The sequence below is a fragment of the Pteronotus mesoamericanus genome, unplaced genomic scaffold (assembly GCF_021234165.1).
Source record: "Pteronotus mesoamericanus isolate MK-2021 breed Mesoamerican mustached bat unplaced genomic scaffold, CSHL_Meso_final contig_24, whole genome shotgun sequence".
NCBI classification, from domain to species: domain Eukaryota; kingdom Metazoa; phylum Chordata; class Mammalia; order Chiroptera; family Mormoopidae; genus Pteronotus; species Pteronotus mesoamericanus.
In genome coordinates this window covers 8,865,651-8,891,341 of record NW_026555100.1, presented here as the reverse complement: position 1 = coordinate 8,891,341, position 25,691 = coordinate 8,865,651, and the positions used below count along the sequence as shown (strand labels likewise).

Genomic DNA, 25,691 nt, shown 5'->3' with positions numbered 1-25,691 from the left:
CCATCTTAGGATAGTGATTCAGGAAGGTGAACTCTAATGTCAGGCCACCAGAGGAGTGAAGCCAGTTAGCACATTCCTTCTTTTGCCCATCAGGATTGGTCCAGAGTTGAGCATGTGATTGGGCTGAGCTAGCCCAATTAGAATAAGTCTCAGGACTTTTGCTGGTAATGCAAAGATAAGATGCTCTTTCTCTTTGGCTGGATACGAATGAGAAAGCATGTAGCCCTGGGCGCTGTGGGCAGCCATCTGGCCACCACAAGGGAACTGAGGCTGACTTGCAGCATTATGGAGGGCAGAGAGTGGGGCTGGGTAGAGCTGATAGCTTCTGACTCCAAATTCAGAGGTTTTCTCACTGCATCCCAGAGCGATAGAGCTTCTGGAGTGTGTGTTTTGATGTGGCACAGTGGTGGATATGGAAGAAAACTGAGATCAGGAAACACCCAGGTCAGGAAACCGAACCCTTCCCTCTGGCCCTGGCTCTGCCGTTTACTTGTTCATTCAACTTGGACAAGTATTTTCACCTGTTGAGGCCTCCGTGTGCAGTGCCCAGAAGGTCATAGACTAGATAAGTGAACAGCATTAGCAAGCGCAGTGGTGCTGCCTACCTGCAGTGGTTACCACTGAGAAGAAAAAGCTAAAAGGAGGAGAGTGGGACCCTCACCCCACTCCCAAGGACCACATTCCCACTGCAGAGCCCTCATAGGCCTCCCAGGGCAACTGGGGATGGGCTCTTCTGAGGGCACGAGCCTCCAACAAAGCCAGAACTGTGTCAGGGTGGAGCCCAGAGCTGGAACCCCCTGCATCTGTGTAAAAGGCTTAATTTATCTTTCTTAGTTCTCTTTGGCCAAGGGAGATGACAGGAGAATGCTTCACTTTCTTTCTTTTTTTTTTTTTTAAGAAAATTTTCCATCGTTGAAATGGCATGTGTTTAGTTTTAAAAATCCAGCCACAGGGATCTATAAATTATGGGGGAGAAAACTGTGCAAGGGTCGGTACTGAGCCTCCTGTATTAAAGTCAGGACTGTGTTCCTCTAGCCACTTGATTCTTTCCTCCTAGAGGAGAGGACTCTCCTTTTAGCAGAACAGAAATCTTGCTGGCCATTGGCTACAGTCCAGATATTGGGCTAGGCTTGAACCTGGAGGCTGTAGGGTGCCTAGTAGGGAAGAGATCTGGCTCTGCTGCTAGTAGGCTGTGTGACCTTGGACCCCATTTGAACTTGGTGAGTTACAAAACCTCGCTCTGCCTCAGTTTTCTTATTAGTTAAATGGGGATTAGAAATATCAAGACTTGTGAGGATTTCATCATTCAAGATGAAAAGTCCTTGGCACATATTAAATACTTAACAAAAACTTGTTGCCATTATTCTCTAGAAGTAACTCATTTTCACCAAGTAGACCATGATGAACAAATAGTCACAGATATACACAAAGTATAAATGATCAGACATGAGATGCAGTGCTCTTTTATGTTTGCTGTCCTACCCCAAGTTCACCTGGCCTGGTGCTTGAATCCCTGGAGCCACCTGGGATTCTCCAAAGGACCTGATAGGTTTGATGACCCTGGCTCTTTCTGTCCCAGAGAGTTCTAATACAATTATGAAGTTCTATTGGGATACCATCTATGACCTTCCTCTCCACATCGAGATTTAGCTAGAATTTATCCGGCTAAGAAAAAGGACAGAACCTAATATTCTTGAAGAATTTGTCTCCACTTTTTTTTTAATGGTCTTTCCCTAGGTCCTTTGTACCTGTTTCTAAGACATATACCCAGATTAGGCTGGAAAATTGCACATCTTGACCATAGTCAATCACATGATCGCCATCATAACCAATATCATTCCTGTCAACGTCATCATCTAATCTAAACCATGATCACCACCACCTATGTTCTTGGCGGCAGCAGCATCGCCTCACCATAACCACCTCCATCACCAATGTTGTCTTTACTATTTTCATCTCAACTGTCATCATCGTGAAACTTCTTCTCACATAATCATCTTTACACATTCATGATCACCTTCTGCTAAAGTCAGTCAGAACCTTTTGGTAACAAGACAGAAATCCAAGTCAACTAGATTAAGGGGCAAGAAAAAAAGAGATGGGGTGTATGGTTCACATACCCAAATTGGAAAGTGTAAGGCTATCCTAGGGAAGAGACTCAAATAGACAAACACCAAGAGGATGCTTTCTTTTTCTTCATCTCTTTCCTCTGCATTTCTCTGCTGTTCATTTGATTCTCTCCTTATGTAGACAGACCCTGGTCTAGGTGAGCTTCAGAGATTTGTGTCCTGGTTGCGTAGTGATCCAAAAGCAAAAGAATTTCCATCTCCCAAATTCAGATTAAAAACTCCAAGGAAGGTCCCTGATTGGCTCATCTTGGTCATCCTTTGGGCCAATCACAATAGCTAGAAATGTGTGTTCTTGTGATTGGCCCAGCTTGGTCAAGTGCCAACGCAGAGGTGTGTTTGGGAGAAACTTGGTGAGCATGTGGGTACCCCAGTTTGTAACCACATTCACCCACCCCATCTACTGTTACCACCCATCTTCATGACTACCATCTCTACTACCATCACCACTCCCACTGTGATCACTCTTTCCCTGAGAATTTTAATGTGCCCAGCCTGGAGCTTCACATTTGGAACTTCAACAACTTTGAGTTTGATGAAGTCTCCAGCCCTTCAGAAATTTTCCATCTCTGGGAAACAAGTTGACATGTTCATGGAGCTGAACTCCGAGTCCTTGGCCATGGGATAGGAACAAAGAGAAGGCTGTGGGGATAGAATCCAGTACATTAGAGCACTGGCCCTATCCCTGGGCAGGCCCAGTGTGACAGTGGCCTGTGCCCAACCTAGAGGAGGAGCCATTCCTTCAAAAGTGCAAAGCTCCCACGCTAGCCGATGGCCTGCAGTTGGCCCGAGCCAAGCCGTCAGCACATCTGCCCCCTCCTGCAGGGGACTCGGGCTTGCTTTTGGCCCCATGCCTCCTGTTCTTGCTCCATCTTTGAGCAAACATCTGTTTGCAGATGTTCTCCCAGAGCCTTACAAAGCCAAGGGAAGATTCAAGTTAATATATCTACAACAGACCCAACTGTCGGTGGCAAGCTAATGTCAGGAACCGATCAATCAAGGAAAACAAGACCCCTCATTTCCTGGTGGGGGGGGGTGGTGTATAGGAAAGACAAACAGGGCATTCCCTGCCCTGACTTTAGAAATGACCTTAACAAAACAACAGCCTTTAGGAAAAAAAGAAAGAAAGCAAGCCTTTGTAATGAGATTTACAGGAATGTTCCAGGCAGTTCTGCTTTCACAGCTATTGTTAGTGAAAGTACTAGAGGGAGCAAAGCTCTGTTGGGAGAGCAGAGCCTCCTCTGGGTATACTGGCCATTGGTTACAGTCCACACAACGGGCTAAGCTTGAAACTAGAGGCTTTTAGGTACCTGGTGGAGGAGAGACCCTGCCCAGATCTGGTTCTGCCACTAGTATGCTGTGTTACCTTGGACCACATTTTAACCTCTCTGTGTTCAGTTTCTGCAGGTAAGTATACCAGTGGAGGCTTGGAGGATTTATAAAGGTTCTTTTGGACAAGGGGTAGGGGTTCTCCCTCCTTCAAAACAGGAGAGCTGCTCTTAAGATGAGGCTCAAAGACTGAGCTCCATGGTCAAGACAAAGAGTTCCACAGTTGTGGGGGTGGGCGGAGGGCTGGGGACAGGAGAGCACACAAGGACACCACACTGTAACTTGTAGTTCCCAGATGCTGGTAAACAGAGATCAGTTTTAGTAAACTAATTGTGCTCTCCATTACCGGTCTGTCAACAACCAAAACCATCTGTCTTAACCCAGTCACCTGCCTTTCCGACAGCTCTTCCTCCCTGCCAGGGAGAGTCCAAGTCTTGGGGAGCCCTTCCACTATCTCCGCACTGAGGCCCAGATTCTGAGCCCTGTTTCCACAGGCTGACAGCTCAGAGGGTCTGCATCTCACTCTCACTCCTGAACTGATTGTTCTTCCTCCAAAAACCTGCAAATGGGGCCCTAATGGAGGGATTTGCTCAAGCTTTCTGACGTCTGGCTGATCAGGACAATCACCATCATCTCTTCTGGATTTTGTACTTTATTAGAGCCTCACACACATGATCTCATTTGAGTCTCTCAACATTCCCCTGAGTAGGAATTAATATTCCCCTACCCCAGGCAGGAGTCTGAGATCCAGAGAGGTTAAGACACTTGCACAGTTTGCAAATGGAGAAGCCAGGATTCAGAGTTTCAGCTTCAAAGATGGTGCTTCAACTCAACCTGAGTTAGCAAAATGGTTTCACCTCAGGTAGTAACTTCAATACATTATGTCAATAGCTTTCTGCTTTAAGAAGCCTAAGAAGTGTGTGTGGAAGTCGGGGGGGGGGGGTTCTGTAATTGATTAGTGATGTCTGCCATTGATGTGGGAATGGGAGTGTTGGTATATATGCCAAACATGACCAGATCAAACCATCTTAAAACAGAGGAATGAAGGGGACAGATGGTTGGTGCTGTGGGGGTTAAGACTGTCACATGATACATCCTTGGCGAGGGTAGATCAACAAATTCATAACTTCTAATTCTCCCAGTCCTCTCTTCTGTCTGGATCTTGCCATGGTCTAGGCCTGGCTCAGGACTCACCTCTTCCAGGAAGCCTTCCTGCACTTCACTCTAACTCCAAATCTCCACCCATCATATCTCATTCTCCAAGTCCTGAGTCACTCCTCATGTTTGTTTCGTCCTCAGCTTTTGCTGCCTGGCACTGCTCTTATCTTCCCTATACATGTAGGTCCCTACAAAGGTCCCATGGGACTGCAAGCTCTGTGAGCCTCTGACTCTGGGTTTTGCTCCCACCTGGAGCTCTATTATAGGTGTGGACCAACTGATGGATCAATGACCAACACCATCCCCCCTCTCAGCTGCACGAGAGGGGGCATGAACTGTTTGGTCTTTGTTGTATGTCCCCAGTGTCTGCAGTTGTTATATGGCAATGGCAGTCTCGCAGTAAGTTAAGTACTAACATGGCACTGAGCATGCACCATTGCATCCAGTCCTCACAATGGCCCTAGGAAATAGGGATTTCTCTCCTCATGTTTCAGACTTTAAAAACAGCTTCAGAGAGGCTGCATAATTCATCGACGATCACACAGGTAGGAAACAGTGACACCCATGACACCACTCAGAACAGCCTCTAAGGGAACAGAAACTGGGTCCCAGGGCTTTCCAGTGCTTTACCTTAGAATGAGGCCAAGATTGAGACTTCTGCTGAATTATTCTAAAATCACCTGAGACCAAGGGACTATGGGCTATTTGGGGCCTCCAGCTGTTCCTGCAGAGGTCATCAGTAGAGAACTGGTCTGGGAAGGACCTGGGCACTGGGCCTGGACTTCGCTAACCATAACATTCCCCAAATTCTACTTTTCAGGGTTAAGTGATTCTGTACATAGGTCCACTAGCCCACCCTAACAGGCATTCTTCCCATATCTGGGGTAGACAGTTACATCTGTGGCTTCCAATGGAGCACACATCCTGGAGTTAGGTTCTTGGATATTTCCCTGGGCTTGGATCTGGGCTTGGCCATGTGATTTCTTTTGGCCAATGGTACATTAGCAAGAGTCACAGAAGCAGAGGTGTCAATAAGCATTTGCCCAATGGGACGTGTCTTCTTGGAACTCTCTCTTTGAAAGCCAGTCATTGCTCAGTAAAGAAGCTCAGGATAGGCTATGGGATGATGAGAGGCCACCTAGAGTGGCTCCTGAGGGACGAGAGGACATCTTGAATGTCCCAGCCTCAGCCAAGCTCTCCCAATGCAGCCACAGGCGTGACCTCAGTCACACTACTTGGAACAGAAGAACCACTCTGCTGAACCCTGTCAACTCACAGAATTGTGAAAAATAATGTCATTCTCTTTAAGTCACTAAGTTCGGGGGCAGCTATAGATGACTGAAATACTGTCCCTAGTTACTATCCCCAACTATCATTCCTAAATATGGTTGGGGTCCTGACCATTCAAGAGCATGTGTATGTTCTTGTATACACATCTAGACCAAAGCAGATGACATACATAGAGGTCTGCACAAGCCCCTTTTTGGGCACATGAATGGGTAAATATCCACACCTGCGCACATGCGCGCACGCACACACACACACACACACACACACACACACACACACCCCTGGAGTAGCTTGGAGCCAGCCCACTTGTACTATGGAGCAGCCCTGGTAAACGACAGCATTTGACCTCCCCTGCATTTGCCTGCTTGTGTGTGTGTGTGCAGAAATGGGCATGATCTCATGTGTTCCAAAGCACAAGACCAGATAAAGGCAAGTGCACACAGTGAGACACTAGATGGATGGCAGCTGGTGTCACACCCCCACACACGTGCACACAGTCAACATAGCCTGAAACCATAGCACCCAAATTCCTCCCAGCACTTTGGCCTGCTGAAGAGGGTCTCCAGCATTTTCATCAGCACAACCTCCACACTTGGCTCTGCTCTCTAATGACAAAGTTTGCTTTGGCTCCAGTTAATAAAACTCCCAGGGCCTCCTGGGCAGATTGTCCCTCCCCCGCACATCTGTAGCCCCTGTCCCTCGACCCCCATCCCCTACTCTGCAGAGTCACAGCCAGTGAACTGATTGGCGTGGCTGAATGGGAAGGAAATGGGGACTCAGGGAAAAGCATTTCCAAATGTCTGGTCTGCGGCTCCAAGCAGGAGATTCGGGCTGGCCCACAACACCCCAAAGAACTAAAGAACTCTCCCCAGAGACACCGCGTGCTACTGTCCTTGACCTGGGGCAAACAAATTCAATTTTAGAGCCTGTACCAAGGCAAGGTTGAGAGCTTCAGCCCTTGCTCATCTTATCTCTCCTTCGAACCTGGCCTCATTCGTGCTCTCGAGGGCCTCTTTCTGGTGCAGGTCAGTAGCTTCCAACACCCAGCACAGGAGCACAGCCCCTTCAATGGCCACCTTTGTCCTCTGGAAAAAATCCAAACACCTTATCCTGCCTGGCCCCACCCACCACTTCAGCATAAGCCCCACCCCTTTCCCTTTGCTTTCCATATTTCAGCCACAGAGAACCACTCACCATTTCCCCAAAGCACATGCTCTTTTTCATCTCCAGGCCTTTGCACAAGCAGGTTCCTCTGCTTGACCTGCCCTGCCTGTACCCCTTTCTTTATCTAACTCTGCCCATCCTTGAGGCCTCATCCTCCAAGCTTATAGGGGCTCTTCTTCTATGTTCCCCAAGCACCCTCTATGTCCAGCATTGTAGCACTTACCCCTGGCAGCCTCCACCACTAGCCTGCCTTGTTCCCCATTGTGTCCCCCCGCACCAGCTCAGGGCCTGGCACTAGAAGTGCTCCACAAAGATTTGCTGAATGGATTAATCTTGGAGCTGGAAAGGCCCTTACACATTCCAGTTCTCCTTTTCCTTCCTTGCCCATCAATCTCTAAATTCTCACATATGTGGAAGTAGATGCACAGGTTAAGTAATATAATTAGGAAAGAGCCAGAACTAGAATCCACCCAACCATTTATTCCTTCACTCACTCATACATTCGAACCACCATTTCTTGGGCACCTACACTGTGCTGAGTGCCAAGGATATAGAGATGAATACAATCATCCCCTGTTCCCTAGAAACTCACAGCTTAGTGGTGAGGACAGACACAGGTCATAGTTAGGACATGGTTTAGGCTGCACAAGACACAAGACAGAGTAACAGTGGCTCAAATGAGATAGGTTACTTCTCAGTAACAAGAAAGTCTTGGCTTGCCTGGTAACTGACCTCCATGAAGCCACCAGGAGCCCAGGCCTCTCCTATCTTGTCCCCTATATGCAGCAGTCAGAAGCAGAGCTGAGGGGCAGGAATAGCATGCTAGTGATCATAAAGGCTGGGGAAGAGAAAAGAATAAGGAGTCTGTAGTGCCTGGGGGACATTCTGGCAGGTCCTGGGGCCAGGCTTCCTTGGGTTAGGTTTCTCGTTGTGGCTACCATGCGGGAAAGTGGGGCCTGTTTAAAGGCTGGGCATGGAGCAGGCAGTAGGAGGGAGCAGAGAAGCCCAAAAGGAGGAACAGACCTGAGAGAAACTAAAGATGTGGAATCCATAGGACGTGGTCCCAACTGAGTGAAGCAGGTAAGGGTGAGGAGAAAGCAATCATCCAGGCCACCAATGTCACAAGCCAAGGGAAGGCAGGGGAGGCAGAGTAAAGGAACGATGACTGGGGTAAGGTGAGGTTTGGGAGCTCCAAACAAAGCCTCCAGGAAGCAGCTGCAGACATGGGTGAGAAGTGCCAGGGATGGGGATGTGGGATGCAGGTTTGCATGGGAGAGTCCTCATCAGAGAGACAGAAACTGGAGGTCAAGAGGTCAAGTATTCCCAGGGGGAAGGCACAGTGTGGTGACCTGCTGCCTTGGGTACATTCCAGTCCCTCTGGAAGCTTCTAAAAACAGGATGGAACCTGGGCTTCCTTGTGCTGCTACTCTCAGCAAAAAGAGATTCTGACTCGGTAAGTTGGGGTGACTATATGTGACTATGGGTTCTCTTGCTTGCAAGAGAAGAAACCCAACTCAAAGTGACTTAAGCAACAATGACTCCTGTGATTGAAAATTGCAAGCATGGATGAGCTTCGGCGCAGTTTGATCCAAGAGGCTAAATAACATCCTCAGGACTCAGCCTGTCTGCCCCGTGCCTTGCCTCCTATGTTTGTATAAGTCTCAAGCAAGATCTTTAAGATCAGTGGCAAGATGCCTCCTGCAGTAGTTGCTATTCTTTTAGGAAGCCATTCACAAAGAAACTTACCCTTTCACAGTCATTGCAGCCTGATTCTCATGAGCCTGACCTGGGCCGCACGCCCATCTCTGGCCCAATGACTGTAGCCAGGGGAGATAGATTTGTTCACTTCCTGAGAGCTGAGCATGGGGTCAACCTTATCGAAGCCACATGGATTGAGAGTAAGAGGGTTCCCCAAAGGAAAGTGAGCTACAGATATGAGGAGAAGGGGGAAGGGGCGCAGGTGTCCACGCTTCTGTGGTCTCCACAGGTGATTCTGATATGCCAGGTTAAGAGTTGTGGGTGGAACCGCCCAGCAGAGACTCTGTGACAAAGTTCTGAGGAGCTGTGACCACCATTTTGACATGAGGAGGGAAAAAGGACTCTTCAGGGAGGACTGAAAGTCAAGGCAGAGAGACAGGAGTAGACAGGGCAGCGGGGTCTCAGGAGCCGGATGGGAACAGTCGGTGTTGTCAATGCCACGGCAAGAAGAAGGGAAGGGGGGTTGGTTCCATAAAACTGAGCTTGGAGCAGTTGGCAGCATTGTAAGGAACAGAGAACAGGTGACTGAAGGAAAAACTTCCTGGCAGAGGGTCCAGCAGAAACAAATATGTAGAAGCAGAAAAACACAGAAAATGCTTGAGGAATAGTACAGGCTATATACACAGGGATGTTTTTCTTAGCTTTCCAGTCTGGTATCCAGAATATTCATTTTTATCTAGGAGCGTAACCATGGCCACAGATTGAAGTCCAACTCTTTGGGTTAGCATCGGAAGCCTCTCTTGCTAGACACAAGAAAGCCTATTTCCTAGGGACTTTTCCTGAGTCACAGGATCCCTGCCCTTCTTCCTGGGAGCCCACAAAGCACCTTCTTGTGGCCTTCACTCTGTTTTGTGGATTTTCACTGTCTGCCTGTTGTCGCAGTTGTTTCTAAATGTATCTTATCTTCTCTACTGGACTCTGAGCTCCTGGATAAAAGGTCTTTTCACTCCTGTGTCTCTAGGTCCCAGATCCCACTTCTGCAGAAAAAGGTTTCATGATGAGCTCAGTTGCCTGGGACAGGTAATGCTTAACAGGAAGGGAGAAGTCCCCAGAGTAAGAATTTCGGTCAGTGCGTGACGAAGGGAAAGCACATGTGGGGACAGGGCCCCCCACTCAGGCTGTCTCCCACAGGCTACTGCCCCCAGCTATCAGTTCATGGGGGTTGGTGAGGGGAGACTGTGACTCATTTGCTTCCTCTTGGGGCTGAAATTTCTTCCTGTTTCACAACTGAGAGCCCAAAAGTGGCTGTGTCTTAGCTGGCACTAGTAGCCATGAATTCCTGAAGAACAAAGCTGATAACACTTACTCAGCACCTATTATGTACCAGACACTGTTAAGGGCTTTACATGCACTACCTCAATAAGTTCTCCCAAGCTTAAGTTCTCCCATTTTGTAAATGAGAAAAAAAACCCTCAGAGATGTTAGGTTATCGTCAGAGCTGTGATTTACACCCGATGTCTCTGACTCGAGTTGCCCTGGAAGTCTCCAGGGTCTGAACATGTCATTTCTGATGCTGCAGTCAGGTTAGCCCTGTATGCCTCTCCTTCAGCTCCCAATCACAGAGGTAGGTTGCGGCAGCCCCAAACCCTTAAGGTTTCACTGCCTTGGAATTCTTGAGGGCTCCTAAAGTCCTTAAAGGGAAAAAATCAGCTCGTGGACTAAGGAAGGATGAAACTCACTCCTCAGTACAATTCCTCCATTCCCACTACCCTTGCAGAAGTGCTGAATCCAAGTCCCTGAATCCCCAGCCATGTAGCTCTCAGTGCAGAAATTCTCTAGCGCCCCCTGGTGGTCTTCAACACCCCCGTGTGCTCTCAGGGATTACTCCGTACTGCCCACTGGAGACACCCCATCACAGGGTAAGGGAAGCAGAGGCGCACTTACCCCATGCCCCACGTGGAAGAAATGCCCGACCCAGAGCTCCTGGCTGCCCGCCCTTTTCCGCAGCATCACTTTCTATCCTTGTAGTTCTCCATAGTGGCTGACTGACCCAACAGGCAACATTATTAACACTTATTATTTGTAAGTACTATGTTACTCTTTCAGATGTACAACACTAATAGGTGTTGCCGTGATACTGTATTATACATTAAGTTCAATTAGGTAAATATATAAAATGTGAAGGTGGCGCACCCTGTAAAACGGAATCACAACACCCCTGTCGCCCCTACCCCCATGTCACATTTCAAGGGCCAGCCCTTTATCTCCTGCCCGCTGTTCTTGAGAAGCAGGCTTTCTGCATAAACTCATTCCCACCACCTCATTGCAGGAATGTCAAGACGCCCAAGGAGATAAAGTCTCTTGGGATTCAAATGGTACTTCAAGTGGGAGAGGTGACAAGAGAAGAGAGGACACTAGGAAATGCCGTTGGGGCAGCTGTCTTCTACGGGGGTATCGGGAACGACCGCAGGAGGGAGCAAAGGTAGGAAGGACTCACAGGGGAGGAGCGGGAGTGTGTGAGAACGGCTCGCTCCCGGCGGCTGGGGCGGCGGCGCAGGCGGGTCTGACCGCAGAGGGGCGGACTGGGTCTCAGGCCAATGGCGGGAAGTAAGGGAGGCTCAGGACTGCGAGGCAGCAGGACCTTCCGCTCAGATACCCTCGAATGAGCCCTTCTGCTCAGTGTTTTAAATTTTTATTTATTTTATACATTATCTTTACATTATTTTTTTTACGTTACATTATTTTATATTATTTTTTTCATTACCATTTATCCCTCCTATACCCTCTTGCACCTCTGCCTCCCCTCCCCTCCTGTGCTCAGTTTTTATTCTCCTGTACCTCTGATGTGTCTGGGTCCTGGAGGAGAGAAAAGGACACCACTTCTGCTGCCCCCTTGGAGGGCCGACTTGTCACACGACCCCCGCCCCCAGGAAAGGCGTGGTTGGCCGAATGAGCCCCGCCAAAGGCGCTGGGGAAACCGCAGGACTCAGGAGGCACAGAGCCGAAGGTGGAGCGAGTGGGGGGGTCAGGGAAGGGATGAGACAGGGCGAGGGGCGGGGTGGGGTGGGGGGGCGGGAGGAGCGCAATGGCCTCCGAAGGGATTCTGAGCCTCCTGCTCAGAAGGTGGAGATCCTTCTAGATGCCCGGCAGTAACTCAGCAGGGCTCCTTGGAGGATCCCAAAGGCTGGCTTTGCCAACTAGTCCGAAAGTAGGGTGATGCCTGGTCCTGACTTCGGTGGAAGGCGAAGAGGGCTCTCGGTGTGAATCCGGAGAAAGGGAGAGAAGTGAAGCCCCAAGCTCCACTCCACACCCCCTTCCTGCCTATAAATAACCCCGCGTCACTTCAAAGGGGCAGAGATAGCGGGAGAGGCTGCTCCCGGGGCCGGTGGCTCGGGGCAGCGGCCCCTGCACACCACGCCCCCCACCCCGGGCGAGTTTGAATAAATAAACAAATCCAAGCCGTCGGCCCCGCAGGAGGTGGAGGAGGAAAGGAGAGGAGGAGGAGGGAGTGGGGCGGGAGAGATTAGTTTGGGAAGTAGCACGGATTGCTCATCCGATCCGTGCAGCCGCCACTAGTGTGTCAAGTTACAGAGACGCCGGAATCGGCCCCAGCGCTCCTCGGCAGCGGCCACGACCCACCTCTGCCCATGGGGCCCTCTAATTGCGCCCCTTCGCTCCGGGACTGAAACTGGCTCGCCGGGGAGACGCAAGACACTAAGGAGCACCGACTGTGCAGAATCAACTCGAGGACTCTGCAGACACTTGAAGGAAAGACGGGGCGGAGAGGAGTGCCGGCCAGATTCCCCTAACTTTCCTGAACTTGGAACGTTCGTCGAAGTAACTTTTTCTCACCTGGGCGTACCCCGATTACCGCTGGTTGTGTTTTATCGGCGTTTCCCCTCCTGCTGCTAATTTTTCCATCCCCTTTGCCGGGAGCAAAAGAAAGGGACATTTTCCAGCGACACAAGCCCTTTCCCCCTGCCCCGCAGCTTGGATCGAGCCTTTGGGCAGTGGCTCTCGCCTTTATTTATTCTATTTATTTATTTATTGATTCTCAAGACGCGAGGGGATGGTAGCGGAGCGCGCCCGCAAAGCTGCAGCCGCGGGTGCCCGCGGCCCTGGCGAGCTGGGTGCTCCCGGGACGCTGACGGCTCTGGCGGTGGCGCCGGCTGAGCGCTGCGCGCGGCTGCCGAGCCCGGGGTCCTGCGGGCTGCTGGCGCTGACCCTTTGCTCGCTCGCGCTCAGCCTTCTCGCCCACTTTCGGACCGCGGAGCTGCAGGCCCGGGTGCTGCGCCTGGAAGCGGAGTGTGGGGAGCAGCAAATGGAGACGGCTATTTTGGGACGAGTTAACCAACTGCTGGATGAGGTCTGTGCTCTTTGTTGCTGGCTTTTATCCCTCCCCGCGGCGCCCCCTCGCGCAGCCTCCAAACTCTCCACCAGCCAGTGCCCGCGGGAGTTTTCTATCCGCGCCGCGCGGTGCGCCCCCGGACGCGCCCGAGTTGTGAGGAGGGGATGGGGGCGGGGAAGGACGCTGCCCTGCCAGGGAGCCCAAGGACCTGAGTGGCTTGCGCAGGACCCCTTCACTCTCCCACTCCGGCAGGCGCCCCCCGCGTCCGGGGTTGGGAGCTTCCTGGGCACCCGAGGCAGGTGGAGCAAAGCATGGAGCGCCGAGGCTCTCGGAGGCGGCCAAGCTCCATTTCTCCCATCCGGCACCCCGCCAGGGTAGTGTGAGAGCCGCCCAGCGCCCACGCGGCGGGAAGTGTGCCCCGTGGCCCCGGGCCGAGGCTTGCTGGGTGCCCATGGCCCTCCCCATCTATCCCTGAAGGATCAGTCCTGCCTTTTATTGCTAGCGTTCCTCTTGGACGATAGAGTGAAGGAGTGAGTCATCCAAGGGGCTGAGGGGGCCAGAAGGGGCAGTTCTTGCAGCTGGTGGCGTCCTGGTCCCTGCCCACTGCCCCAGACCACTGGGGCCCAGGTGTGGGTCTCCCTGGCTCTGCATGCCCTCTTGTTCCTAAACTGGGTTTCTTATTTCCTGCTCTCTGGAACGGTGTCTTTCTGGGAAAAGGATGCTGAGCTTTCTCCCAGTTCCAAAACATTCATAAACACAAGTGGATTAAAAGTCACCAGTGCCTCTCAACCATGGCAATCTTGGGAGTACATCAAAAGACCCACCTTCTCCAGGAAGGAGGGACATGCAGTCTTACTGGTGTGATCAGAGAAAAGGCTGGGGGAGAACATGAGGCCTGGTTAGTAAGTTATGAACCTGGACAGCACAGGGTACCCAGGGCCCAGATAAAGGGGAGGAACCACAGGTAAGGGCTGCAGCCATCTGGGAAGAGGTCCTGCAAGAGGCTGGCCACGGAAGGTTTCCATCGGAAAAACTGGGAGGGCCTCTTAGTAAGAAGTGGGGCAGGATAGTGAAGAACAGGATGGTTGGGTCCAGCAGGCGTCGGTTTTATTCCTACCCTGCTGCTCAGAGGCTGTGCAACCTGGGACACATATCTTCTTCTCTCTGAGCTTGCAAAGTGGTGGTGCCGATGGCAAGCATAAAAGCCCGTCTCTGACCATAGTGGTGTTGTCGCCATTCTGGAATGATGCGCCAGTTTCCTGCAGCCTGGCCCCTCTCAGGTGCCCCTACCAGGCAAAGGCTGGTACCTGCCAAAGCAGTAGTCCAGAGTGGTCAAGGAGAGGGAGGCCACGTGGCCAGAGCAGAGAGAATGGCCACAGGGCAAGTTTACTGCTGCCGGTGGCTCACCCATGACTGCTGCTGTCAGCTCATTCCCATGCTCTGCCAGGGCCCAGGGAATCCAGAGGGCCGCCTGGCCGCCACAGTCCCCTGGAATGGGGGTGGGGGAGGGGGCTCTAGGCTCAGCAATGCAAGCAGGCAGCCTTTGTGGTCTGCCTGCGAGTGCACGCGGGACTGGCTGTGCAGTGGAGAGCGTGTGCGGGCAGTTAGGGCTCTTCCAGGTGGCTGTGGGGTGCTCCTTGCTGAGAGACCAGCATCAGACCCTGTGACTTTCGCTCAGTTCCTCTCATCATCCCTTCCCCTTCCTGGCCCCTCCTGTTGGCCGGGCCATGCCCCAGTCCTTTCCCAGATCCTTGTTTCCTCTGTTTGAGACTTAGCCATGCCAAGTCTCATGCTCTCCGGGCCTTCGAGCTGACACTGTGGTCTGACGTGCTGAGTCCTCTTTTCAAAACTGCAGCTTCGTGTCTGTCCCACTGCCTTTGGGACCTCTCATCTGTAAAGCATCTGAACTGACCCCATTTCACAGACGGGGGAACTAAGGCCCAGAGAGGGGCCGGAGGTTACACAGGGACACGTGGCGAGAGCCAAGACCAGAACCTAAGTCCCCTGACCCTGCTTCTGGTGCTTTTTCCACTATGTCCTGCCAGCTTCTTCATCCATTCTCACTCAGTCATTCAGCAAATGTTTCCCGAGAGCCAGCTGTGGGCCCAGTGGTGTGGACACACATCCGCCTTCCTAAAAGTATAGACGAATAGGGCACAAAGAAGAAAGTGGGCAGGGACTATGTCGTGGGACAAATGCTGATGATGGAAGGAGAGGAGGCCTGGGGAATGTGTCAACAGGCAACACACCTGATGGTGGTGGTTTCCTGGGAAAGTGATTTTCAAGCAAAGTCTTAAAGTGCAAATAGGAGTTTTCCGGGCAAAAGGTGAAGAGGGTGGGAGCCTTGTTCTTAGGGGCAAAGGGAGCAGCTTCTGGAGTTTGCCTTGGGGAACTGAAGAAAGCCCGCGGCCCTGGGGGCTGGGAAGGCGGCATGGTGCAGGAGGTGGCCGGGGAGAGGCAGGTGGCCTAGGTCAAGAGGGGCCTCAGAGACCGTTCATCTGTGTAGGAGCAGCAGGGAGCCATGGGAAGGTCTAGAGGGGGGCAGTAATGTCCCTAGAATGGGAACTGAAGGCAGATCAGGGAGGTCAAACAAGAGGCTAGTGCAGGCCAGAAGGGAGTGTGACCCACAGTAGGGGTACAAGTGGGGTCAGAGGGGAGTGAATGGAAATGGAGGCTACAGTGGTGGAACCTGAGGTCAGTAGCAAAGGGCACTGGAACCAGAGGGACACAGCTCTCCTGTGGGTAGCAGGGGTATGTGGTCTAGTCTGTGTAGACATGGCCCTGGGGGGCATCTCCTGGGTGTGGCATGTAGTCCAGGGGCTCATGAAGGGACACTTTGAGGGCTGCACTGTCCAATATGGTAACCACTAGTCACGTGTGACTCATTACATTTACATTAAATAAAATGAAATAAAATTTAAAATTTAGTTCTTCAGTCACACCAGCCACATTTCAAGTAAGTGCGCAGTAGACATCTGTAGCTAGTGGCTACCAGGCTGGACAGCACAGGCAGACAGCGCATGTCTCATCACAGAAAGTTCTATGGGACAGCGTTGCGTCACGCAGGATGCTCCTGGGCCAGCAAAGGTGGCCCCAGAGCAACTCGAGGCCCCTCCTCCATCCTAGACCTTTTGTTTTTGAGGTATGTTCTCCCAAGTTGGAGCAAAGGGCAAAGGTGAGGACAGGGTGCAGCAGAGAAGGGAGAACTGGAACTGGTGGAAACTCCTGGGAGAAAAGAAAATGGCAGAGAAGAGCGGAGGACATGGTTTTGTTAAAGAACAAGCCTATGAAATGGATGTGTAGAGAGTCCCTGCTCTCAAGGGGCTCACAGACACCCTGTGAACATGGGGGCCTAGACCCAGGATTCAGGCTGGGCTTTGCCACCCTGGGAGCTTCAGCTTCCTGTTCTGTCGGACCCAGGCCCCCGCCTCCCTCTTGGGGATGCTGCGAGGCTCTCCAAATGGAAGATGGCACCGCAAATGGAAGATGGCACTGCAAGGCGCCACCACCAGAGGCCACGCTCAGGGCCACAGGAGTGCCTGCAGAGGGCTCCCAGGGACCTGGGGCAGGCAGGCAGTCCCGGAGCAGGTGGGCGTGGGCTGCTCCCCGAAGGATGGAAGAAGGGTGTTGGGCAGGGCACCTGGTGAGGCACACAGCCTGTGCGTTGGCCTGGAGGCAGGAATGTGGGGGCACGCTCACTCCCCCGCCCCCGAAACCGGGAAGCAGTGCGCTGGGGCACAGACTGTATCTGTGAGGCAGGAGGAAGGGGGAACTGTCAGGGAAGGCTGAGGGGACCCAGCAGGAGAGGAGCCTGGAATGAGGCAAGCCGGAGGCAGATGTGAGCAGAAGGGCCAAGCCACTGGGAGGGGAGGGTCAGAGCCAGGAGAGGAGGATGGGGCGGGGGGCCAGTTCTCGGGGAGCTGGGAGTGTGGCTTCCAGCCCTCAGGCCCCAACTCTTCCCCCATCAGCTCCTCTCTCCTGGTCTGGGACCCTTAATGAGCACTCCAGCTGCTGTTACTTGATGTGCTTGCTGTGAAGAGAGAAACTGGAATGTCCCAAATGGAGGCAATCAGATGTCACCTATGGCTGGGCAGAGGGTGTGCAGTGAAAGGGGAGGGAGAGGAATTTAAAATGGCCAAATCCATTTGTAGGCCAAGGGGGAGCAAGGGGTGTCAGCAGCCACCTTCAAGGTGAATGTTGAGGGACCCGAGGCAGACTCCTTCATCCCTAAATACAATAAGAACAACATTGTAATAGCAATGCCTCACATTTGTAGGGTGTGTACAGGGGCCCTTTACTGGGTCCTTTCCAGAGGACCATTTAGGGGAGAGATCAAAGCAGTGGCTGAGAGACTGGGGCTTTGAATGGGTTCCCCTAGGACTGAAATGCTGGGATGAGGCAGGAGCAGGCTCTTAAAGGGAAAGTGTGTGTGTGTGTGTGACACAGTGCGGGGCGTGGCTTGTGTAGTGCCCTGTGGAGATCACAGCTGCCTGCACCTCAGTAAATGAACAGACCTTTATCCAGGTGCCCTCATATGCAGCAAGGACTCCACTATGTCAGTCCGAAAACTACTCCTCCTTTCATGGAGGATTAGAAATGACTAGATCCATGAAGTAGACGTAGGGGCCAGCAAATGACGAGGAGTGTTGATAGAGAGGTGGTCCTCGAAGCCTCTCTAGTCCAGTGCCCGTGCCCTTGCCCTACAGATGAGAAAGCAGGTGTGAAGGCTGCACAGCCAGGTATCAGAGAAGCCAGGGGTAGGACCCCTTTCAGACAATAGTTGATTGTCTCCGCTCTCCAGCCCCTGGCCGTCAGTAGACATTGCTAATCAATTGTCATACACTTTCCCCTTGAACTTACTGCCTCAGAATCCTTTTCAACACTGTTCCAGACAGCTATCTAGTGAGTTGGTGTTCAGGAGAAAGAGCTGTTTCATGATTCTAAGTTTACTAAATACGGAGCAATATTTACTGTAGATAAAGCCAGGGAGAGTTTTTTAAGTTTTATGGCTTCTCCAAAGATCTTAAAACTAGCTTGTAGCTACAAGCCAGACTGAGGACCTCATTCAGTAGCCAGCCCTCATGGGAAGGTGGTGGGGAAAAGTCAAAGCATCGGAAACAAAGATGCCATCTGTCTTTAAGCAGAGTTTCACAATTTGACACTCTCAGAACGATGTCTTTTCCCTTTATTCTAGATTTTTTCTAGTGCCATCTGGAAACCCTTACCACACAACTCCAACCCAAAAGAGCCTTTCTCCCAGCTTTGACTTCCTGCAGAACTTCCTGGCCACACCAAACATCTAGCTCAGAGAAGGAAAACAGATGAGACAGGCACGGGTTGACTTCTCTTATCCCAGCACCACAGCAGCCATGCCTGACCCCTCAGCGCTCTCCCGGTGAACCTAGGTAGGCCTCAGAGCCCTTCTCTACACAGTGCACAGGCTGCCACTTCCGGTCAGCGTCAAAGACTGAGGTGGAATCTATCGGCCGTCCACGGCTCGGCCTCAAACACATTGTGCAGTTTGCCCTCCTCTTTACTGCCTTTAAATGTCTCGTCTCTCCATTTGATCACACACAACCCGATGGCAGGGATAGGGCTAACTATTCTCAGGGTTCCTAACTGAGTCTAGTCTGGGACTTTGCACATAATAGGCAGCCCTCACCTATTAGTTGCTGGTTTATAGTAAAGAAGGCAGGTGTGAAGGCTGCACAACCAGGAATCAGAGAAGCCAGGATCCTACCTGCTGGAGGCTGGTGAAGCCATTTCAGTCAGCTGTCCCCGCCCACACCCAGACCCAGCTGCATGCTCAGCATTTGCTGGGAGACGGTGCCCTGGAGGTGGGTGTTTCACAGCCACCAGCAGAAGGTGAAATGATTAACTCTTAAGTCAGGGCTGCACCCTTGGTCCAGGCTGGGAAAGTGAGGATGGTTCAGTCAGTGGGATGTGTTCCCACATAGACAGAGCAGCTGGGAGCACCCAGCCCCTCCCATCACCTATTTCTGAGGGTCTGTAGCTTCACCTCACCTTCCCAGGCTGCCTGGCATATCTTGGTTGGGGCAGAACAGTGAAGTGGGGAAAATCCCAGCATTTGATGTCCCATCGACCTAACTAGTTGTGTGACCCAGCCTCAGTGTCTTGATCTGAAAAAATGGGGACGACAACTTCCTCCTCCCAGGGTTGTTACAGGATTAAATGAAATCATTCGATTAATAGAAGCATAACTACCTCACTCATCATCAGAAGAGATAAGATGGCACTGTGCCAGGCCCACAACTTTTATTAATAGTTAACATTTACTGAGCACTGTATATAGAGCTTTACATCTATTCATTCATTTAATTCTCACAGTGATTCTGTGGAGTAGTTACATTTTTACTATTTCCTTCTTACAGAAGAGGAAATGGAGGCCTAGAGTAGTTAAGTAACTTTCTCAAGGTCACACAGCTAGTAAATAGCAGAGCCAAACCTTGAACCCAGGCAGCCTGACCCCAAAGCTGGCATTTTGAGCCACTAGTATATATACCACCTGCATAAGGTACCATACCCCACTAAGTCAGCTAAGGCAGGTTGCATAGGCCAAGGGCTGGGGACCTGTTCAGTTCAGTTGGGCTCCCACAGATGTGGCATTTACTGAACTGACACAATACCATCTTTGTTGTGAGAATGACACCAAGGATGCCATTGTTGTCGCCAGCCTTGGTTTCCAGAACACTTGGGCTTTCCAGGAGGGATGGGTTGGTTCTTGCCCCGTGGACACTGAGCTGTCCTCTAGGAAGCCTGGCGCCAGGTCTGGGTTCCCTGCGTGGCATGGCGGAGTCCTTTGGGCAGCAGAATTAGTGCACCCCAGTTCCCAGTTCTGTGTTGCCATCCCGCCCTGGCTGGTCTTTTTCCCTCTTACCACCTGTTTCCTTACTATATAATGTCTGTCTGTGTGTGTGTGTGTGTGTGTGTGTGTGTGTGTGTGTGTGTGTGTGTCTGTCTATGCAGCTGCCTGAATGCCCCTTTTTGGAGCAACATAAGGGTAAAAGTTCTATAGTAACTACACCTTTTGAAAGTTATTCTTTCCTCCTTCTCATCATACTTGCACACCCTCAAAGACCTGCTCTGAACTGGTGGCAGGCTGGCTACATACTGTCACCTGGGAGCTTCAAAGAACACCAAGCTGACCCACTTCCCCCAAACCTGTGGGGAGGGTCTGGGCATAAGGTCTTTACCAGCTCCATGGTGGACAGTCCCCCACCATGAGAACTTCTCTGTGCCCCATGCCTGGAATGTCCTGTGCGATTCAACCCAGACCCCTCACCTGGGTCCCAAGCAGTGCCTGAGGGCCAGATGGTGACAGTAGTGAGGGTCACAATGAGATATCAGTGAAAGTCGTACCATACACCCACGTGCAGTATGAAAGTCTAAGAGGTTACAGAAGGGTAAGCAGTAGGTCCTCTTTTTTGGGTGGGGCGGGGTTTGATTTTCTGGTTTGTTGTTTTTATTTTCAAAAACTAAAATCAACTGAGGGTTTGCATCCAGAAGAAAGGAAGTTTTAGGAGAAGCCTCAGGAATTCTCCCACATCTTTTGGTTGGATTCTGCCCTCCCAGAAGCAGCTTGCTGAGTCTTCAGAAAGTAAAGGAAGTCAGCAGGCTCCTCCCAGGGAAACTGAGGCTGGGTCTGGGCCAGGCCTGGGAGGGCTGGGCAGGCTGGTTGCCGGCTCTCCTGGGTGTCGGCGGGGCTGCCAGCAGACCCCAGCGGCAGCTTCACGCTGACACCCCTGCTGTCCCAGCCGCATGCCGCATGCCCCGGGGCGGGGGGGCGTCCCTGAAGAAAACTCTCTGTGACCAAAGGGTGGGATGGGACTGCTGGCAGCAGGGGCTCCTCTGGACCTTCAAAGGGCAAGGGCAAGCCCTGCACAAAGGGGCGGAACTGCCTGCCTGTGAGGCTGGGCGCGGCCTTCCAGAGGGACACTGGGCCCTGCCTCCCTTCCCGGAGGCTACTGCGGGTGTTCCGGCAGCCCTCCTCCCGTGGCTAGCGTCTGCAGGGACCGGGCCTCTGCCACCTCTTCAGTGCCCTCTCCTCTCCCCACTGCCCCTGCCGCCAGCCTCACTGGGCTCCCTGATGCCCGTAGTCCTGTCTCGGCCTTCCCTTTGCTCAGGCATTTGCTACTGAGGCAGGCTCTCCCTGTGTACCCCAGTCTCCGCCAGGGAGCTCGCCCCTACCTGTTCCGTAAGCTGCAGCAGAAAGGCCTTGCTGCCCCCAGGCCTGGGATCCTGCCATCCAAGGAGTTTGACACCTGCAGTCGCTTGTTCTGCTGTAGATGCCTTGTGAAGGGGCCTCTTAAGCCATCACTGGAGGTTTCCTGCATCGGGTCACACTCTGACAAGGTGGCCTGTAGGACAGGACAGGAAGGGTGACCTCTGGAGATAAGGATGAGGAAAGAGGGTTGACTGAAGGGGCATTGGTTGGGGCTTTTTCAGGAACAGCCTTAGTCCACTTCCCTGCATTGGCACTTGAGGTTTCTTGGGTGGAGGGGGAGACTCGGTGACATGGGAGGTCAGAGGGTGGTCCTGCCACCTTCAGCCTCTCTCCACTCCGTGTTATCAGAATGCTGGGAGGAGGGGGGCTATGCCCTATACCAGGAACCCCCCACAGCATTTCTGGGTCTCAGATTTACATGCTCTCAGTGATGGGGCGCTCACTATCTTCCGCGGGTGACTATTCCATTATTGGGCAGCTCTGGCTCGCGTGTCGTGTGTGCTCCTCATCAGCGCTCCCGAGCCATCGCTATACCAGCCATCCCACCCCTGCAGCATGTCTTGAAAGTAACTCAAACTCAGTGTGTCCAAACTGAACAAGAAGCGCAGTTCTCCCCAGCACCCCGTCATCTGTGAATGCACTGGCCTCCAGCTGCACCCACGCCAGGCCCCACTCCAGGATCGCGCCTCCTCAGCCTCCCACAGACCTGTCCTCTTCTCTTCGTCACTGCCTGCCCTTCCCCATCTGGGCCACCCAGGGCTGAGCAGGAGCCTCCTAACTTATAGGCAGCCATTCACTCTGCCCCGCCCCTTTCATCATCCACTTGGAGGCCAGGGGGATCTTGAAAAACTCTCAATACGATCGCCACGTTTCCCTGATTACCGCTCTTCAGTGACTTCCTGTTGCTCTCAAGCAAGAGACTAAGTTCATTAATGTGGTCAAAGAGGTCGCAGCACCTGGCCCTTGCCACCCTCTCCAGCATCATGACTCACCTCCCCTCCCTTTCAGAGTCCAGCCACAGGGCCATACCCTGTCCCAGCTAAGAGCACAGACTCTGGAGCCAGAGTGCTGGGTTCAAGTCTAGCTCTGCTAACTACTGGCTGTGTGGCATTGGGCAAGTTGTTTAACCTCTCAGTGCTTTGGGTTACACCTCTGTAAAATGGGGGTGATGATAAGAGGACCTCCTTCTTATAAGTGTTGTTTTTAGGATTAAACAATTTAAAATGAGTGCTTTGAGCAGTGCTTGGCATTCTAATAATAAGATTTTGATATTGCGATCCCCTGAGAAGAGCCAAGCCTCTCCGCAGCCCCGCCTCGGGTCATGGGCACACACAGTGGAAGGACTTGGGCTCTGAGCTAGGCTTCCTGGTTTAAATCCTGCCTCTGCGCTTCTTGGCTGTGTGCTGTCATGCCAGTTAATTCCCCTCTCTGTGTCTCAGTTTCCTCATTCACAGCAGTGTCGTTGGGAGTGCTGAATGAATTCATATATGCAAGACCCTGCCAGGTTCATAAGAAGCACATTCTTGTGTCAAGTCTTAGCCAGTCCCCTGAACCTGGGCCTTTCAGCTGGTCTGTTCCTGCTTATCCTCCATCTCAGCCCAGCTGCCATGTCCCGAGGATGAGCCAGACTAGTCTGTTCACAGGAAGGTGCTCAGCACCTCGTCTCCTCTAGCCATCTCTCTGATGACGGTGGTTGCGTCATGTTGATGTGTGTGGTTTGTAGACAGTCCTGTGCCCTCCCTAGAGAATAAGCTCCATGAGGGCAGCTGAAATGTCTCCTCTGTTCAAACCCGTGTTCCCAGCACTGTGCATGGCTCTGGCACATATAGATGCTCAATACCTCTTTGTGAAAGGGAGGGAAGGAAAAAAGGGGCACCTAACTTGCATCCCAGCATTCTCACCCCCAGCCCCTCCCCACTGTGTTGCCGGGGATCCCCATTTCACCCTGTTCCCGGCCCAGAGATGACCCCAGACCCCTGAAACTCTTGAAGTCCTGGGCCCCATGCTAACCCGGCTCCCACCTCCCTGCACATAGTTCTAGAGCCCAGTCCCTTGACTCCCCTGAGGGAGCAGCAGGGCTTTAGGTTAGCTGGAAGAAAGGACTTCCTCCTACAAAAGCTGGAAAACTCACACAGGGGCATGCCCTTCCTTCCCTTGACTTTTTCGGATCTGCAGAGCCTGCGGCCACATCTGCCTGTGGTTCTGGTGAAGCAGAGAGGCAGAGGCAATGGCATCCGGAGGACCCCCGGGCCCCGGTTTTTTGACCCTGGGAGCCTGTGATCAGGCGCCAAGTCCACTGCACAAAGGGAGCTGTGGAGGGAGGCAGAAGGCAGTCCCTAAAGCGCCCCCTCCCATGTCACCCCCTCCAGTGCCCTAGCACACAGCCCTCCCCCCGCACCCCAGCAGACCAGGCAAGTCCAGTTCTGGTGGGTGTGGGTTGAGTGTCTAGTGTCTAGATTTCCTCCGCTTTGATTTCACCCTGCTGGGCTGCCTGTGCCCCAGGGCATGCAGCCGCACGGGGGCCTGCCGCCTTAACAAACCCGGTCTGTGGGCCTCCGTCTCCTGCGGTCCCTGGGATTAGGCCCACAGAGCCTGCACTGCGCAGGCCTGGTCCTGCCTGTGCCTTTGCTCCTCGTTGGAATGATCTCCCACTCCCATCTCCTTCTCTCCAAATTGTGCCGAAACCAAGCCCAGAGCTCATGTGCTCCTAGGATCACAAGGATAGGTCCTAGTGGGCAGACCTCAAAGTAAGTAATTTGGTTCAAGTGTGGATCAGGGACCCCAGACCGGGCCTTGCCCTCAAAGGCCAGCTCCGTCTCCAACAGGGTGCTGGCCCAGTAACAGCCTGGCACAGGGTGGTAGAAAGGGCTCTAGCAGATGGGATCAAGCGCCCGCTCCATGCCAGGCATTGTAATCAGACACTGACACAGGGGCCAGAGCTTTGCCTAGTGTGGTCATTTCAATGGGCACCTCCTCTTTTCAACTTTTAATTCTCGAGGTCAGAAGGCAAGCTTGCACGCAGGACCCTCACTCACCTTCCTTTCTGTGGGCAGAAGGGGTCTGAGTTACCCCAGAGGGAGGGGCACAGCAGGAAACATGACCATATGTCCGCAGTAGTGCATGAGGCCAGACCAGCCTCACCAGGGCAGGTGGAAGGAGGCAGGCCTGGCACCAGCTCAGGAGAGAAGTAGCCTTCACCCAGCCACTAAGGAAAAGAAGCTGGCACCGCAGGTGTTCGCCCTGCTTCACACCTAGACACCTCTTTTTCTTTTCTGCTCTCATTTCATTTTATCCCTCCCAATGCCCTGGGTAAGCCAGCAGATAACTAATATTAACTCCAGTTTACGGATGAGGAAACTGAGGTCCAGAGAGGTCATATCTCTTGCTTAATACACAGTTAGTGGGAGAGTTGGGGCTGGACCCCGAGGACCTGACACTGCCAAATGTAGCTCAAGCCACGTCAACACCGCCAAGCCCTGCGTGAGATGGATGCTTCATCAGAGTCTGGGGGCCGTCTGTGCTAACCCAAAATAGAATCTCACCGCAGCCTCCAGCAGGTGGGTTCTCACAAAAGTCATATTCTAATAATATCAAAAATTAATTATTAAATGACAGTTTCACCTAGAACACTTAGCACAGTACCTGGTATATACCGCTCAATATGCGTACCTGTTATTATTAATATTAACTCATTTAATAATTTCACATGGTAAGTGCTTCACGCTTTCCAGGGTACTTTTCACAGAAACACTAATATCGCCATTTCGCAGATTCCCCCCCCTCCCCCGCCCGGGGAAGGCGCCAGGCTCAAGGTCACGACTCTGGAGTGCAGAGCTCACCTGGCCTCTCAGCTGGGCTCCCAACCCCGACCCCACAGCCTGGACCCACCCACATATCACAGAGGTCCAGGTTGAACCTGAGCTCTTTAAGAGCCCAGGGCTGAGCATGGGGAGGGAGTGGCCCCTAAACCCAAGGCCCGGCCGGAGCTGCATTCTTTGGGGGGAGTGAGTAGCCACTTGGCATTTTCCCTTTGATACTGATACAGGCATTTTAATAGCTGCGATGACCAGGCGGGTGCTGTTTCAGCTGTGGCCACGCAGGGCATTCCAGGAGGCCCTGGCTGCCCGTAGGGGCAAAGCAGGGAGGCTCCTCTGCCACGGGCGGCTGGGGGTACACCCCAGGACCTCAGAAAGTTTTTCAACTGCCCCTGAGCCTCAGCCTGGGGATTTCTTTCCAGGGGTCTCACACTCAAATTCACGTGCCCAAGGGAGCCAGGGTGGTGACCTAAGTAGGTGAACCTCGCCAGGGTGAGGGCACTGTGGCGACCTGGACA

General features: G+C 52.5%; 1 protein-coding gene across 1 annotated transcript in view; it reads left to right on the top strand.

Annotated features, from left to right (window-relative positions):
- The first annotated feature begins 12,834 nt into the window (after window positions 1-12,834).
- Window positions 12,835-25,691, top strand: part of COL13A1 (collagen type XIII alpha 1 chain) — a 143,858-nt gene continuing 131,001 nt past the window's right edge. Inside the window, exon 1 of the mRNA XM_054572678.1 lies at window positions 12,835-13,131. Coding sequence (XP_054428653.1) covers window positions 12,835-13,131 — 297 coding nt within the window. The remainder of the gene's footprint in view (window positions 13,132-25,691) is intronic.